The sequence below is a fragment of the Musca vetustissima genome, unplaced genomic scaffold, assembly GCF_032173495.1.
Source record: "Musca vetustissima isolate MV318-11 ecotype Yass unplaced genomic scaffold, APGP_CSIRO_Mvet_v1 utg16637, whole genome shotgun sequence".
In the NCBI taxonomy this organism is placed as follows: Eukaryota; Metazoa; Arthropoda; class Insecta; order Diptera; family Muscidae; genus Musca; species Musca vetustissima.
Window position 1 is genome coordinate 252,927 of NW_026881695.1, and position 13,579 is coordinate 266,505.

The following is a 13,579-nucleotide window of genomic DNA, read 5'->3' on the forward strand; positions in this document are numbered from 1 at the left end:
CAGGGTTTTCCACTTGATTTAGTTTTTTTACAATAACAAAAAAAATCAAACAACAACAACAGAAAAATAAACAATCCGTTAGCTGGCAAATAGAACGCCACTTGATCTACAGGTCTTGGGGATAACTGAAAGGAGTTTATTGGCATATGGCCAGCTGAAGCCATGTAACAACAAAATATTGGCAGACAACTAGATTCTGCTCTTCATCTCTCCACACACACACACAGACGCACTCACACACATAGAGCCACATGCGTTAGAGATACAGATTACCCACAAGAAGAAGAAGAAGAAGAAAAAAGAAAAACATGTTTGGTTACATTGTGATGAGGCTGCTGTTGCAGATGCTGCCTCCTAACATTGACCATCCATTGAGCCATCCATCCGACCACTTTGGATTCCTTTGAGCAAAAAAAAACTTAACCAATTACACTTAACTGCCTCTGGCAATCTTGATAAACCAGAAAATTGTCATTGGACCAAGTATTCCAATCCATGATGAATGGGTATAATTATTAATTTTGTTGCCGTTATTGTTGTCATATGGCTACTTTTCTTAATGAATAAAAGATTAGATTTTTTTGAATGGAGATTTGGCGCCCAATGACAATTCAAAATACTAAATCGTAGGCAATCCGTTTAAAAAAAGTCCTCGAAATCCGTACTATTAGTTAAGGACCTCTAGCAACCTCCTTATAAGCTATTTTCACCTAAAAAAAACTCCTATCAATGTGAATGTCTAGAGACTTCTGCATAACCTAGTCTATTGGATATCTAAAAGCCTAGCACAAGCCTTAAGTGACCTCTAACAACCTATACAGGCCTCAAAAAGCCTCTCAGAAGCCTTGACCTCGTAACAACCCACACATGGCCTCTAAAATCCTCTCATAAGCCTTGAGATACCTGTAACAACCGATTTCTTTAAAAGTACTAAAAACCTAACCATTTCTTATCCTCTAGAGACCTAAAAAAACTCCTCGTAATCTATACAGACCTCTAACAGCTTCTCATAAGCCTTAAGGGACCTCTAACAACCTCCCTATAACGTATGTGTGTCTCTAGAGACTTCTGTGTAACCTATTTGGACCTATAGAAATCGATTTCTGCAAAACTACTAAAACCTAAGCACTTTTTTTAGCTCCTAGAGAACATATCGGGTCTCTGGACCCTCTTTACAACTTCTTCGACCTTTATATAGCACCTCATGTGTCACTGCTATCGAAATAGTCTCTTATACGCCATTGTACCCTTAATAACATATTTGGACCTATTTGGAAATTTATTCATAGGGACTCCCTGTAGACCTCCTCTACGGACTTCCTGGTTTCCTATAATTCACAAAGAAAAATTCGGTCACATTCGGAACTCTTTGTAGATACCTATCTAAATATAATCTGATACCTTTCCGACCATCAGATTATATTTACATTTCATTCGGATTTTTCCTGAGTTCTCCTGTAAAGTCCGGAGGTCTCAGAACCTCTAGAGTCCTCCAGACTTCCTTACTGTAACCTTTATATACCTCCTTTCATCCTTTGGAGACCTCAAGGCTACCTATTGTAACCTCTTTATAGGTCCTTCAAAATATTATAGGTCCTTCTGGAAACATCGAAATCCCCAAAATGCAAAAAATTGAGGGTTTCGATATATGAGGTCTATACTTAAAAGTGGGTCGATCTTGATAATTTTTGGCATAAAGATTAGACATCCAAAATTCCATATTTTGCGCCCATTCGATTGACAAAAGTCCTCAAAGCCCCAAAGATATCGAAAATTTGAGGGTTCCGATATATGGGGCTCACAACCTTTATAAGTTTTAGAAAGAAAATGGGACACCTAGTGAGAACTCAGTTTGGTTGAAAAATGTCCTGAAAATTCCCAACATGTCAAAATTCGGAAGGTACCATTATATGGGGTCTATACCTAAAACGGAGCTGATATTGATACTTTTTGGTAGGAAGAGGTGGCAAGAGAATCCAAAGTACCCAAATAGAGCCAAATCGATTAAAGAAATGTCCTCGAAATTCCCAAAAACAATCGAAATTTTTGGGGTTCGGGAATAGGGGTGAGGGCTAGACCAAAAAGTGGACCGATATGCATAATTTTTGGTAGGACGATTTAACACTCAATGAGAACCCTAAATATCAGATTATAACCAATTCGATTGAAAAATGTCATAAAAACCCCAACATATCAAAATTCGGAAGGTACCCTATATGGGGCTATACTTAAAAGTAGAGATATACTTATATCAAAATTTGTTATATGGGGGCTGTCATAATAAGTGGTCTGATATTAATAATTTTTGGTATGAAGTTTATACAGACCCCCAATGAGACTCATGTGATTGACAAACGTCCTCAAAATCCCCAAATTACCGAAAAACTGAGGGTTCTGAAACATGAACCGACAATGATCATTTTTGGTAGTAAGTGTTGCGAGATCCAAAATCGATTGTAAAATGTCCTCGAAATTCTCAAAATACTGGAAACTGGAGGGTTCGGATATATTGGGACTATCCAAAAAAGTAGATCGATATTGATAATTTTTGGCAGGAAGATTTGACATAAATATCGAAAATTTGAGTCTATCGATATATGGGGACTGTACTGAATCTTCGACCAATAGGAATAATTTTTGATAGGTCGATTTCCTAAACAGTGAGAGCCCATTCCTGTAAAAATCCGATATCAAAGCTCTGCTTGAAAAAGTAAAATATTCCATATTAAAAGGAAACACCCTGTACTAAAGTAAACCTATTACAAATTTCATTATAAATCTTCAAACGAGCTTGACATAATCATTCTTAAATTTAAAATTACAGACATTTCTCAAAAAAAAGTATTGAAGTCCCTAACAAATTCGGTTTAAAAAAAATCATATAAATTCCAAAAAATACACAGGCTCTCCTGGCCCTAAGCCTTTGTTTTTATTTTTTTTCAATATTTATTTTTTGATTATCTTTTTCAGCTCTAATCATTTAATGAATTAATTTTTTAAAATTATGTGAATCACCCTGTTGTATTACAACCCCCTTAAAATTTGAGGTTATAAATACCTCCCAACATAACTTGTCATAAACAACTCAATTTTTTTGGGATGACATATTTCAAATTCCGATGTTCATTAGTATTATTACTATTTTTTTTATTTTCAAAATTTTACTAATTTGGCAAATATTGTGTGTTTGTGTATGTCTCCACACACGTGTGTGTGCGTTTGTGTGTTGGTGCGTTTAACATATTTGGTCAAAAAAATGAGTTTCACTTCACAACAAAAACAAAACCAAACAAACACACAAAGCAATTCATTCATTTAATCAACAAAAAACAAAAACTGTTTTCATTCATAAAACAATGTCATAAAGTTAAAACACTAACACACACATACACACAACATTTTTGACAACAACCAAAAAAAATTAACAAATGAATGAAATTTCCACTGAGTAAAATTTTTGGCGAAAGAAAAAAATGGGTTTTTTTGGGGAGAAAAGAAGATTTATTTGCTCTCCTTAAAACTGGGCTGTCCTGAGAGTCAATATTTTGTGTTTTTTATACCCTTCACCACACTGTGGTACAGGGTATTATGTCTTTGTGCATATGTTTGTAACAGGCAAAAATAATCGAGCTAGACACATGGTTCCTTTTGAGAATATGCATAGAATCACTTTCTGAGTCGATTTATACATGTCCGTCTGTGTGTCCATGTTAAATTGTAAACAAAGTGCAGGTCGCATTTATTATCCGAATTCGATGAAATTTGGCACAGCTCATTTGTTTGGCCCAAGGACGAACCCTATTGAAATTGGGAAAAATCGGTTCAGATTTAGATATAGTTCCCATATATATCTTGGTCCGATTTAAGGTAAATGGTTTACCAAAGTCCCTATATATCTTTCGATTTGCAAGAAAATTGGCACAGCGTACTGAATTAAGTCTAGAATGATGTGTGCAAAGTTTCGTGAACATCGGTTCAGATTTAGATATAACTCCCATATATATTTTCATCCGATTTAAGGTAATTGGTGAAGTCCCTATATATCTTTCGATTTGCACGAATTTTGTCATAAAATACTGAATTAAGTCTAGAATGATGTGTGCAAAGTTTCGTGAAAAGATCCATAGCTAGGCCGATTGACACAACGTACTGAAGTAATATAAATTAATCTCTGACAAGTTTCCCTGAAATCGGTTCAGATATAGATACATAACAAAAACGCGTCGTCTGTTAAGATATATATGTACAATATACCCAAAGTGGTGAAGGGTATCATATAGTCGGCCCAGTCCGACTTTACTTACTGGTTAAATCATGAAAAGAAATTTCTTTTTAATTTTTTTTTTCAAAAATCTGGAACCAGTGTCCTTAAAGTCCGTATTTTGACCATTTGATATGTGAGTCACCCCCTTTTATATTTTATTCCGCTACTTACCTTCCCCTTAATGACAGCCTGCACCACAATAACTTGAGCGGCCCGATGTACCTCTTGTATTTCACCCGGTATTGGATGACCCACACCCGGGTCAAACCATACCAGATCACCCTCAGACCAATCCATTATGGCGCTGAGTTAATTTTGCAAAGAAAATTTTGCTTCCAACAAAAAAAGAATATCCGTTAATCCTGTAAAGCACTGATGATGAGGACCACAATGATGATGATGACGATGCGGGTGATGGTGTTTTGAATGGCAAAACAATTCGGACTAAATGTTTAGCTTAAATGAAGACATGGCTCTGTAAAGAAGAAATAAGAAAAAAATAAACAAAAATTAAAATTTTTTGACAACCCACAATGAAAATAAATTTAAATGAAAATTAAAATAAAAACAACAACAATTACAACAAAGAAAAAAATTACACAAAGAAAAAATTACTCAAAAAAATTACAAAGAAACCTATCCTTAAAATGTTGGTGATGATTTATGTAGGAGAACCGCACAGTAAAAAATGTATGCCAAAGAATGTTTTTGTATGTTGGTGTAGGCAAATTACAACAACAACAAACATACTCACTCATACACACACACACACACAAATATTATTAATGTTCCAAGTTAGGTGTAGATGCATGTCGACATACACATAACATAGGTGCAGCAGCATAGAATTTATTATCGAAGCCAAAAAGGCAACGAAACAAAAGACTTAAGACCCAAACTTGTTATTAAATTCAATGCAAATTAACAGCCAACAGCCCCCTCTCAGGCCAAAAGGAAAAGCATCAAATGGTGAGTTGTTTTTTTATGTTGTTTTTTTAATAAAAAAAAAATGCCACTAAAAACGGGTCTAGACTTCTTCTTGTTCTTCTTTTATTTTTTCTTGTTTTCTTTTGTTCTGCATAATTAATTAAATGATGACAAAGAATGTTTTTCAGATTTTATGTTTAATTTTATGTTGGTATTTTGTGTTTTTTTCATAGAAACCATAAAATAATCTCTTTGAATGAATATTTATAGATATCAAAATATTTATAGATTTATCATCAAGTAAATAATTTAAATATTGAATTTTTAATTAAAATAGGACTCAAAAAACAAAAAAGAGAAAAATCCAGACATTTCTGTAAAAAATATATATCCCGAAATAATAAAAAAATTCAATAAAAAATTAAAGAATATCAATAAAAAATGCAATAAAAAATAAAGAAAATCAAATATTAATCTAAAAAATAAAAATTGGATGAAAATACATATCGGGAAAATATATAAGCTATATTGAAATCTAACACACATTTTCCCTGTGCCAAACTCACTACTCATCATTCTAGATTTAGTTCAGTACGCTATGCCAAATTTCGTGCAAATCGAAAGATATTTAGGGGCTTTGGTGCACCATTTACCTTAAATCGGACTAAAATTTATATGCGGGACCTATATATAAATCTGAACCGATTTTCATGAAACTTAACACACATTATTATAGACTTTATTCAGTACGCTGTGCCAAATTTCGAGCCATTCGAAAGATATATAGGGACCTTGAAGCACCATTTACATAAAATCGGACGAAAATACATATGAAAGCTATATCCAAATCTGAACCGATTTCCACGAAACTGAACACACATCATTCTAGACTTAATTCAGTACGTTATGCCAAATTTCGTGCAAATCGAAACATATATAGACACTTTGGTACACCATTCGGACGATAATTTATATGGGAGCTTTATCTAAATCTGAATCGATTTTCACGAAACGTAGTACACATCATTCTAGACTTAATTCGGTACGCTATTCCAAAATTAGTGCAAATCGAAATATATATATAGGGACTTTGATGCACCATTTACATAAAATCGGACGAAAATATATATGGGAGCAATACCTAAGTCTGAACCGATCGGACGAAACTTTATACGGGAACTTTTTCTAAATCTGAACCGATTTTCTTGAATTTCAAAAGGGACCTTTCGTACCTTAAATCGGACGCCAAATATATATGGAAGCTATATTGTGCCGAATTTCATCCAATTAACACACATCATTGTGACTTACTTTGTTTACAATTTAACATGGAAAATATATAGACGGACATGCATAAATCGGACGATAATATATAGAAAGTATTCTATGCATATTCACGAAAAACACACCTTGTGTCTATCTCGTTTCTCTTTGCCTATTACAAACAGTGTGGTAAAGGGTATAATTAAAGAAAATCGTATATAAATCTAAAAAATATTTATATATTTTTTTTTAATCTAAAGTCTTTTATAAAAAAATTCCAAATGTTTTTACGAATGGTTTTCTAATAGAAAATCGCAGAAAATAGCAAATTTTCAGAAAAAAATAAAATGTATTTTTCCGAGTGGTGTTCTCATAGAAGATCTCAGCTAGGACTTCAAAATAAGAAATGCTTTCAAAAGAAATGCACAAAGCTATAATACCCTGACAACATAGTTGTGTAGGGTATAATAATATCCATATTTATTCCTGAAAATATAATTTTTTCCTCTGACTCTCCAAAAAATCATATCTATCCAATTTTTTTTCCAAACCCATCCAATACTCATCTTCTTCATTATATTAAAATATTTTTATTTTATTTTATTAACAGTTTCACAAGCTGTTAAATCTCCTTTCCCCATTATTTTCCATTGAATTGAAAATTTCTTATAAAAATTCCAATCCCCATACCTCATATCGTGACATGCACGACCTTGTCAATTGAACACAGAACACAAATTTTAATTTAATAACTAAAGCTATCATCGTATTATTTTCATCTTCTTCTTCTACTCATGTGTGTGGTACGCCTTCTTTTCTTTTTTAATCACTACAATGCTTCCGTGAACAAGAAAAAAAATTAATATTAACAAATTGCAAAAAAAAACGATGTATAAATATTAGAAAAACAAAGAAACAAATTTTAGTTGGTAATATTTTTTTTTTAATTTAACGCCATCAATTATAATTATTTTCCAAAAAAATGTGGGAGTAGGAAATTCATGATTGTTTAATTAATAACACAAAAAAATGGCAAGGTAAAGAAAAAATTATTAAAACATTGCAGATTGCAAATTTAATTCCCCCAGAAATGTAAAAAGGAAACCTTAAATTTGCTACATTAAGTGGTTATTTTTTTCTTAAAGAATTAATACAAAAAAAAAATTAAGAAATAAGCATTTAAAATTTCTAAAAAAATATATATTCTATATACTTCAAACAAATTAAATGTTAAATTCCTTTAAAAAAATCATTTTCAGCGAGAGTGAACTCTTTACCGCCATTTGCTTTGTAAAATAATCAAAGAACTTTCATTTTTTCACAAAAGGCTTTTAAGAAAGTATTTGCCTTATATACATCAAATTATATGACAAACAATCTCTTAATTCCCTTCAAACAACATTTTCCTTGTCGAAATTACAAAAGACTTAAGCAACAAACTCGAAATGCTCTTCAGAGAGGATTTACTTTTGAGCAGTTATGCTCAACCACAGTTACTCTCAATTTTGTTATGCCCATAGCAAATAAAATATCAAAAGACTTAAGAAACAAACATCAATTACTCATAAGATGTAATTTATTTTCCAATTAGACAAATTGAGACAGTTTACCTTCCCTATTGCACAAAAGACTTAAGAAACATGCACCTGATGCTTTTCACAGAGAGTATCGAGAAATAGTCACTATAAAGCAGCAGCATATGATCTACTGAAAACATTTTCTCTACAGAAAGATGAGAAGAGAGAGATGAGAATTTAATGAGAACTAAAGACTTAAGAAACAAGCGCTCAAACACTATTTTGATAATGATGTCCCCCCAACAAATTCCAATAGACTTAAGAAACAAACACCAAATACTCTTGGGAGAGAATGAATTAAAAAGAGAAGAAACCGTAATAAACAATAAACAAATAACAAAAGACTTAAGAAACGAACACCAAATGTTCGAAATGCTATTGCACAAAAATCATTTTTATTGGAAAATTCACTATTTTTTTAAACGGAGAAAACAATTTTTAAAGATGTGTAGTGAATTATATTTGATCAAATAATTTTCACAACAGAAAAAAAATATTTTTATTTCATTTAGATGAGATGACATATATTTTTATAAAAAAAAATGTTCTTCAATAAAAATGTAGTTTTCAATTAAAAAAATTTAGAAATTTTTTCCTAAAAAAATTAACAAACATCATTTCGTGAATTTTTCTATAGAGAAAAAATTAATATGATTTTCTGTAAAAAATATACCAAAAAATTTAATTTTTGTTATATACAAAAATAATCACAGAAATTGTAATGGAAGAATTCACATAAATTAATATAAACAATTTTTTTTTAAATTTGTTTTTCTATATTTTATTTTTTATTTAAAAATTCCCTATATTTTTATTTCTATACAGAAAAAAATAACAAAATGTATATATATATATATATATTATAATTATAATTATTTGTTCTATAATTTTTATATTTCTATAAAAAATTCATAATTTTATAATTTATTATAAAAACCACAGAATTATTTTTTTTTCTTTCAGAAAATATATACGTAATTTTTCAATACAGGAAATATCGTTAAATAATTTCATATTCTTTACCACATTTTTTATTTATTTAGTTTTATTTTATTTATTTATTTTTTTTGTTTATTTACCAAATTTTTAATAAATATTTATGAAAATTGTCTGTGTAATTTATATACGAATTTTTAATTAATTGCCATTATTCAGCAATTAGTAAGCAAAACAGTCGATCGGTATTTAGCAGAGACACACACGCATGCGTGGATAATGGGCAGCTGTAATAATGACATGGATGGAATGCGTGAATGGGTTTACGCCTATCGATGTTTTTGCCGAGCGGTCGTTTCATTTTAAACAAAAATATGTTTTGTTGTTGTTTTAGTTTTTTTTGTAAAGTAAAAGTAAATTGGCTTTCTTTCAATATTTTTCCCATTGATTTTTTTGAAGACTTATAGACTTTCTTCCATCTAGGGAGTGGGGGAAAGGGAAGAGAAGTGAGGGCAGGAGGGTTTTAAAAGGGAATATAACTCACAAAAAAGCAAGCAAGCAGGTGAGCTCAGCAACAACAAAAAATCTGTGTTTGGTAGAAGCAAAAAAAAAGAAAAAAACTTTCACCTCTTCGACAGTCGACAACAACGATCAGTGGTGGATGGGTAGATGGATGGCAAATGGCGTTAACATCAATATTTAACAATAATATACAACAAAAATATACAACAACAATAAAAACAAATAAGCCATGAATAATTCCATGGCATATATGTCAAAGACAATACTCAGTGACAAGCAATTGGAGGGACAGACAGACAGTCAAACACTCCAAAGAGACTGATGATGAAAAGCCCAGGGAGGAGTAGCCGAGAAGGCGAGAAAGAAGAAGAAATTCGTAAAAAAATCACACACACTCCATGTCTGTCTTTGCAGTTGGCCATCACCATCAGATCACACAGCTGCAGGCAAATCTGAACATGATCACATACCACAAACATACTCCTATATTTAACAAGTGTTCCAAAAAGATGTGAGTTATTTGCAACAATAACAACAACAGCAGCAGCCGCACCAGCAACAAATGTAAACAATCTCAATGAAGGAAAAAAATTATTCATTTATAAAAAATGTTGAATATTTTTTTTTTTTTCAAAACAAAAAAAAACAGCTAAAAATATCATCATTCGCCTCAGCTGCCAATGAACGAAAACGAGGAGTCTAGGAGAAACTTTGAAAATTGTTTACTCTTCAATAGAGAGAAGAAGAAGAAGAAGTCGGAGAAAGAAACACTGTTAACTGAGGCCAACAAATCAGCACTGAGAGAGCAAGCTCGCTGAACTCCACGTAAAACCGTTTTAACCTAACAGTGTTCTTGTTATTGTTGTGTGTGTGCGTTTTTTTATTTGTAAATTCGCCTCTTTCTTGTGTGATTTTACTCTCCAAATATTGATGCCTCCACTCAACTGAAAAACTATGCTACCACCTCGGCTGCCACTCTGCCGCCGAAGAGTTGTCGCACAGCCCCGCAAAACATTTTTAACCATTGACGTGATTGACCGCATTCCAATCGTTGAAGTTATAAACAACAATAACAACTACTACAACAACACTAACACAATGCCAGTGACTGGGGCTAGATAGAAGAACAACTACATATAGCGAGCAAAGCAAGAAAAGACTTAAGTCAACAATGGTTAATTTATGGAAAATATGAATACAGTGTGAAAAAAATAAATACTTTGGAAAAAGAGAAAAATATTCAAATTCTTTTTAAGATAGAAAAAAATTAAAAAAGTTTTTATATATAAAAAATCATATTTTTTTTAAAAAAAAGAAAAAATATTCAACGATTTTTTATATAATTTTTAATAAGAAAAATTTAGCTTCAAAAAAAATCGGCATAACTTGTTTCGGCAAAAAAAATTCTATAAACAAAATTTGATTCTGATAAATTGTTTTATGCATAAAAATGAAGTCATTTCTTAATAATTTCTTGAATATTTTTCTCAATTGGAAAAAAAAGTAGAACAATATTTGATAAAATTTGTAATATTTAATTTTTAAATTAAAATTATTGAATATTTCTTATCGAAATAAACACATTTGTAGAATATTTTTTCGATCGAAAAAATTTTGAATAAATAATTCAATTTTAAAAATATTTAAATATAATTTTGAATGGGAAAAATTGGTACACATTTCTTAAAAAGAAAAAAAATGTAAAAAATTTAAAAAATTTGAATGTTTTTTTCCTTTGGAAAAATTGTTAATCGAAAAAACACTGTGGTACAGGGTATTATGTCTTTGTGCATATGTTTGTAACAGGCAAAAGGAAACGAGATAGACACATGGTTCCTTTTGAGAATATGCATAGAATCACTTTCTAAAACGATTTATGCATGTCCTTCCGTCCGTCCGTCTATCTGTCTGTCCATGTTAAATTGTAAACAAAGTACAGATCGCATTTATAATCCGAATTGGATGAAATTTGGCATAGGTCACTTATTTGGGCCAAGGACGAACCCTATTGAAATTGGGAAAAATCGATTCAGATTTATATATAGCTCCCATATATATTTTCGTCCGATTTAAGGTATATTGTGCCCCAAAGTCTCTAACTAGCTTTAGATTTGCACGAAATTTGTCATAGCGTACTGTATTGAGTCTAGAATGATGTGTGCTAAGTTTCGTGAAAATAGGTTCAGATATAGATATAGCTCTCATATATATATTCGTCCGATTTTACGTAAATTGTGCTCCAAAGTCCCTATATATCTTTCGATTTGTACGTAATTTGGCACAGAGTACTAAATTGAGCCTAGAATGTTGTGTGTTAAGTTTCGTGGAAATAGGTTCAGAATTAGATATAGCTCCCATATATATTTTCATCCGATTTTATGTAAATGGTGCACCAAAGTCCCAATATATCTTTCGATTTACACGTAATTTGGCATAGCGTACTGAATTGAGTCTAGAACGACGTGTGCTAAATTTCGTGAAAATCGGTTCAGATTTTGATATAGCTCCCATATATATTTTCGTCCGATTTAATGTAAATGGTGCACCAAAGTCCCTATATATCTTTCGATTTGCACGAAATTTGGCGTGACTTACTGAATTGAGTCTAGAATGATGTGTGCTAAGTTTCGTGAAGATCTGTTCTGATTTAGATATTGGTGCCATATATATCTTCGTCCGATTTAAGGTATATGGTGTACCAAAGTCCCTATATATCCTTCGATTTACACCATATTTGGCATAGCGTACTGAACTGAGTCTAGAATGATGTGTGTTTAGTTTTGTGAAAATCGATTCAGATTTAGATATACCTCCCATATATATTTTCGTCCGATTTAAGGTAAATGGTGCACCAAAGTCCTTATATATCATTCGATTTGCACGAAATTTGGCATAGCGTACTGAATTGAGTCTAGAATAATGTGTGCAAAGTTTCGTCAAAATCGATTCAGATTTAGATATAGCTCCCATATAAGGGTACCCCCCCCCCCAATTTTCGGTATTTTGAGGTTCTTGAGCGCGTTTTTCAACTGAATTCGCTGAAATTTGGTACATTGAGTTCTTATTGGGTGGAAAATCTCTCCACTAAAAATTATAAATATAGGTCATTTTTTTCGGGTAGCCCCCATATAAGGGTTCCCCCAATTTTTGGTATTTTAGGGTTCTTGAGCGCGGTTTTCCACAGAATTCGCTGAAATTTGGTACATTGAGTTCTTATTGGGTACCAAATTTCCTCACTAAAAAGTATTAATATAGGTCCACTTTTTCTGGTAGCCCCCATATAAGGGTACCTCCCAATTTCCAGTTTTTGGGGGGTTTTGACCGGATTTTTTCACCGAATTGGCTGTAATTTAGTAATTTGAGTTATTATTGGATAGCAAATCTCTCCACAAAAAAATATAAATATAGGTCAATTTTTCGGGTAGCCCCTTATATAAGGGTACCCCCAATTTTCGATATTTTGAGGTTCTTGAGCGCGTTTTTCAACCGAATTCGCTGAAAATTGGTATTTTGTAGTCGTATATAGTAACAAATTTCCCCACCGAAAATTATTAATATTCACTCCTTTTTAGGGATAGTCCCCATATAACCCCCTTCTTTATATTAAAATATAAATTTGTTCCGCGTTTTGAGTTTGTTTCTAAGGCTCTGTTGTGATCATTTCATTTGCGGAGGATAGCGAGATAAAAAATTAGAACGTAAGGTTCGATAATGAACTGTAGTCGCATTTAGACCTAACCCCTGTGTGTAGGCTCCAGAAGGAGTGGACCGATATTCCCCATCTTCGAATTTGAACTAAGTTTGGAAGAAGTAATAGGATGGACAAAGTTTGGATGAAATCAAAAATTTCTGAAAAAATTGGGCCAAAAAAACATGGGGTCTAGAATCAATATTTTGATGAGGCTCTTAACGCTTTTTCACTTGTTAAATTTGAACCTTTTTTTGAAAACAATTATTTTTGAATTTTTACATATTTTTTTTAATATTGAAATAATCTGCAAGGAACTGTTTTACATTAAAAAAAAATAGTAAAATTTTTTATACTAAAAAAAAATTCTTTTGATATTTTCTATTCTAAAATTCAAATAAT

The 13,579-nt window shown here is 31.7% G+C and overlaps 1 protein-coding gene across 1 annotated transcript in view; it reads right to left on the reverse strand.

The window, feature by feature from the left end:
- The window catches only part of LOC133327668 (unconventional myosin-XV), a 32,897-nt gene extending 28,328 nt beyond the window's left edge, over positions 1–4,569 (reverse strand). The window contains 1 exon segment of the mRNA XM_061536192.1: positions 4,436–4,569. Within this exon segment, the coding sequence (XP_061392176.1) occupies positions 4,436–4,561 (126 nt within the window). The 5' untranslated portion in view covers positions 4,562–4,569.
- Positions 4,570–13,579: the final 9,010 nt, after the last annotated feature.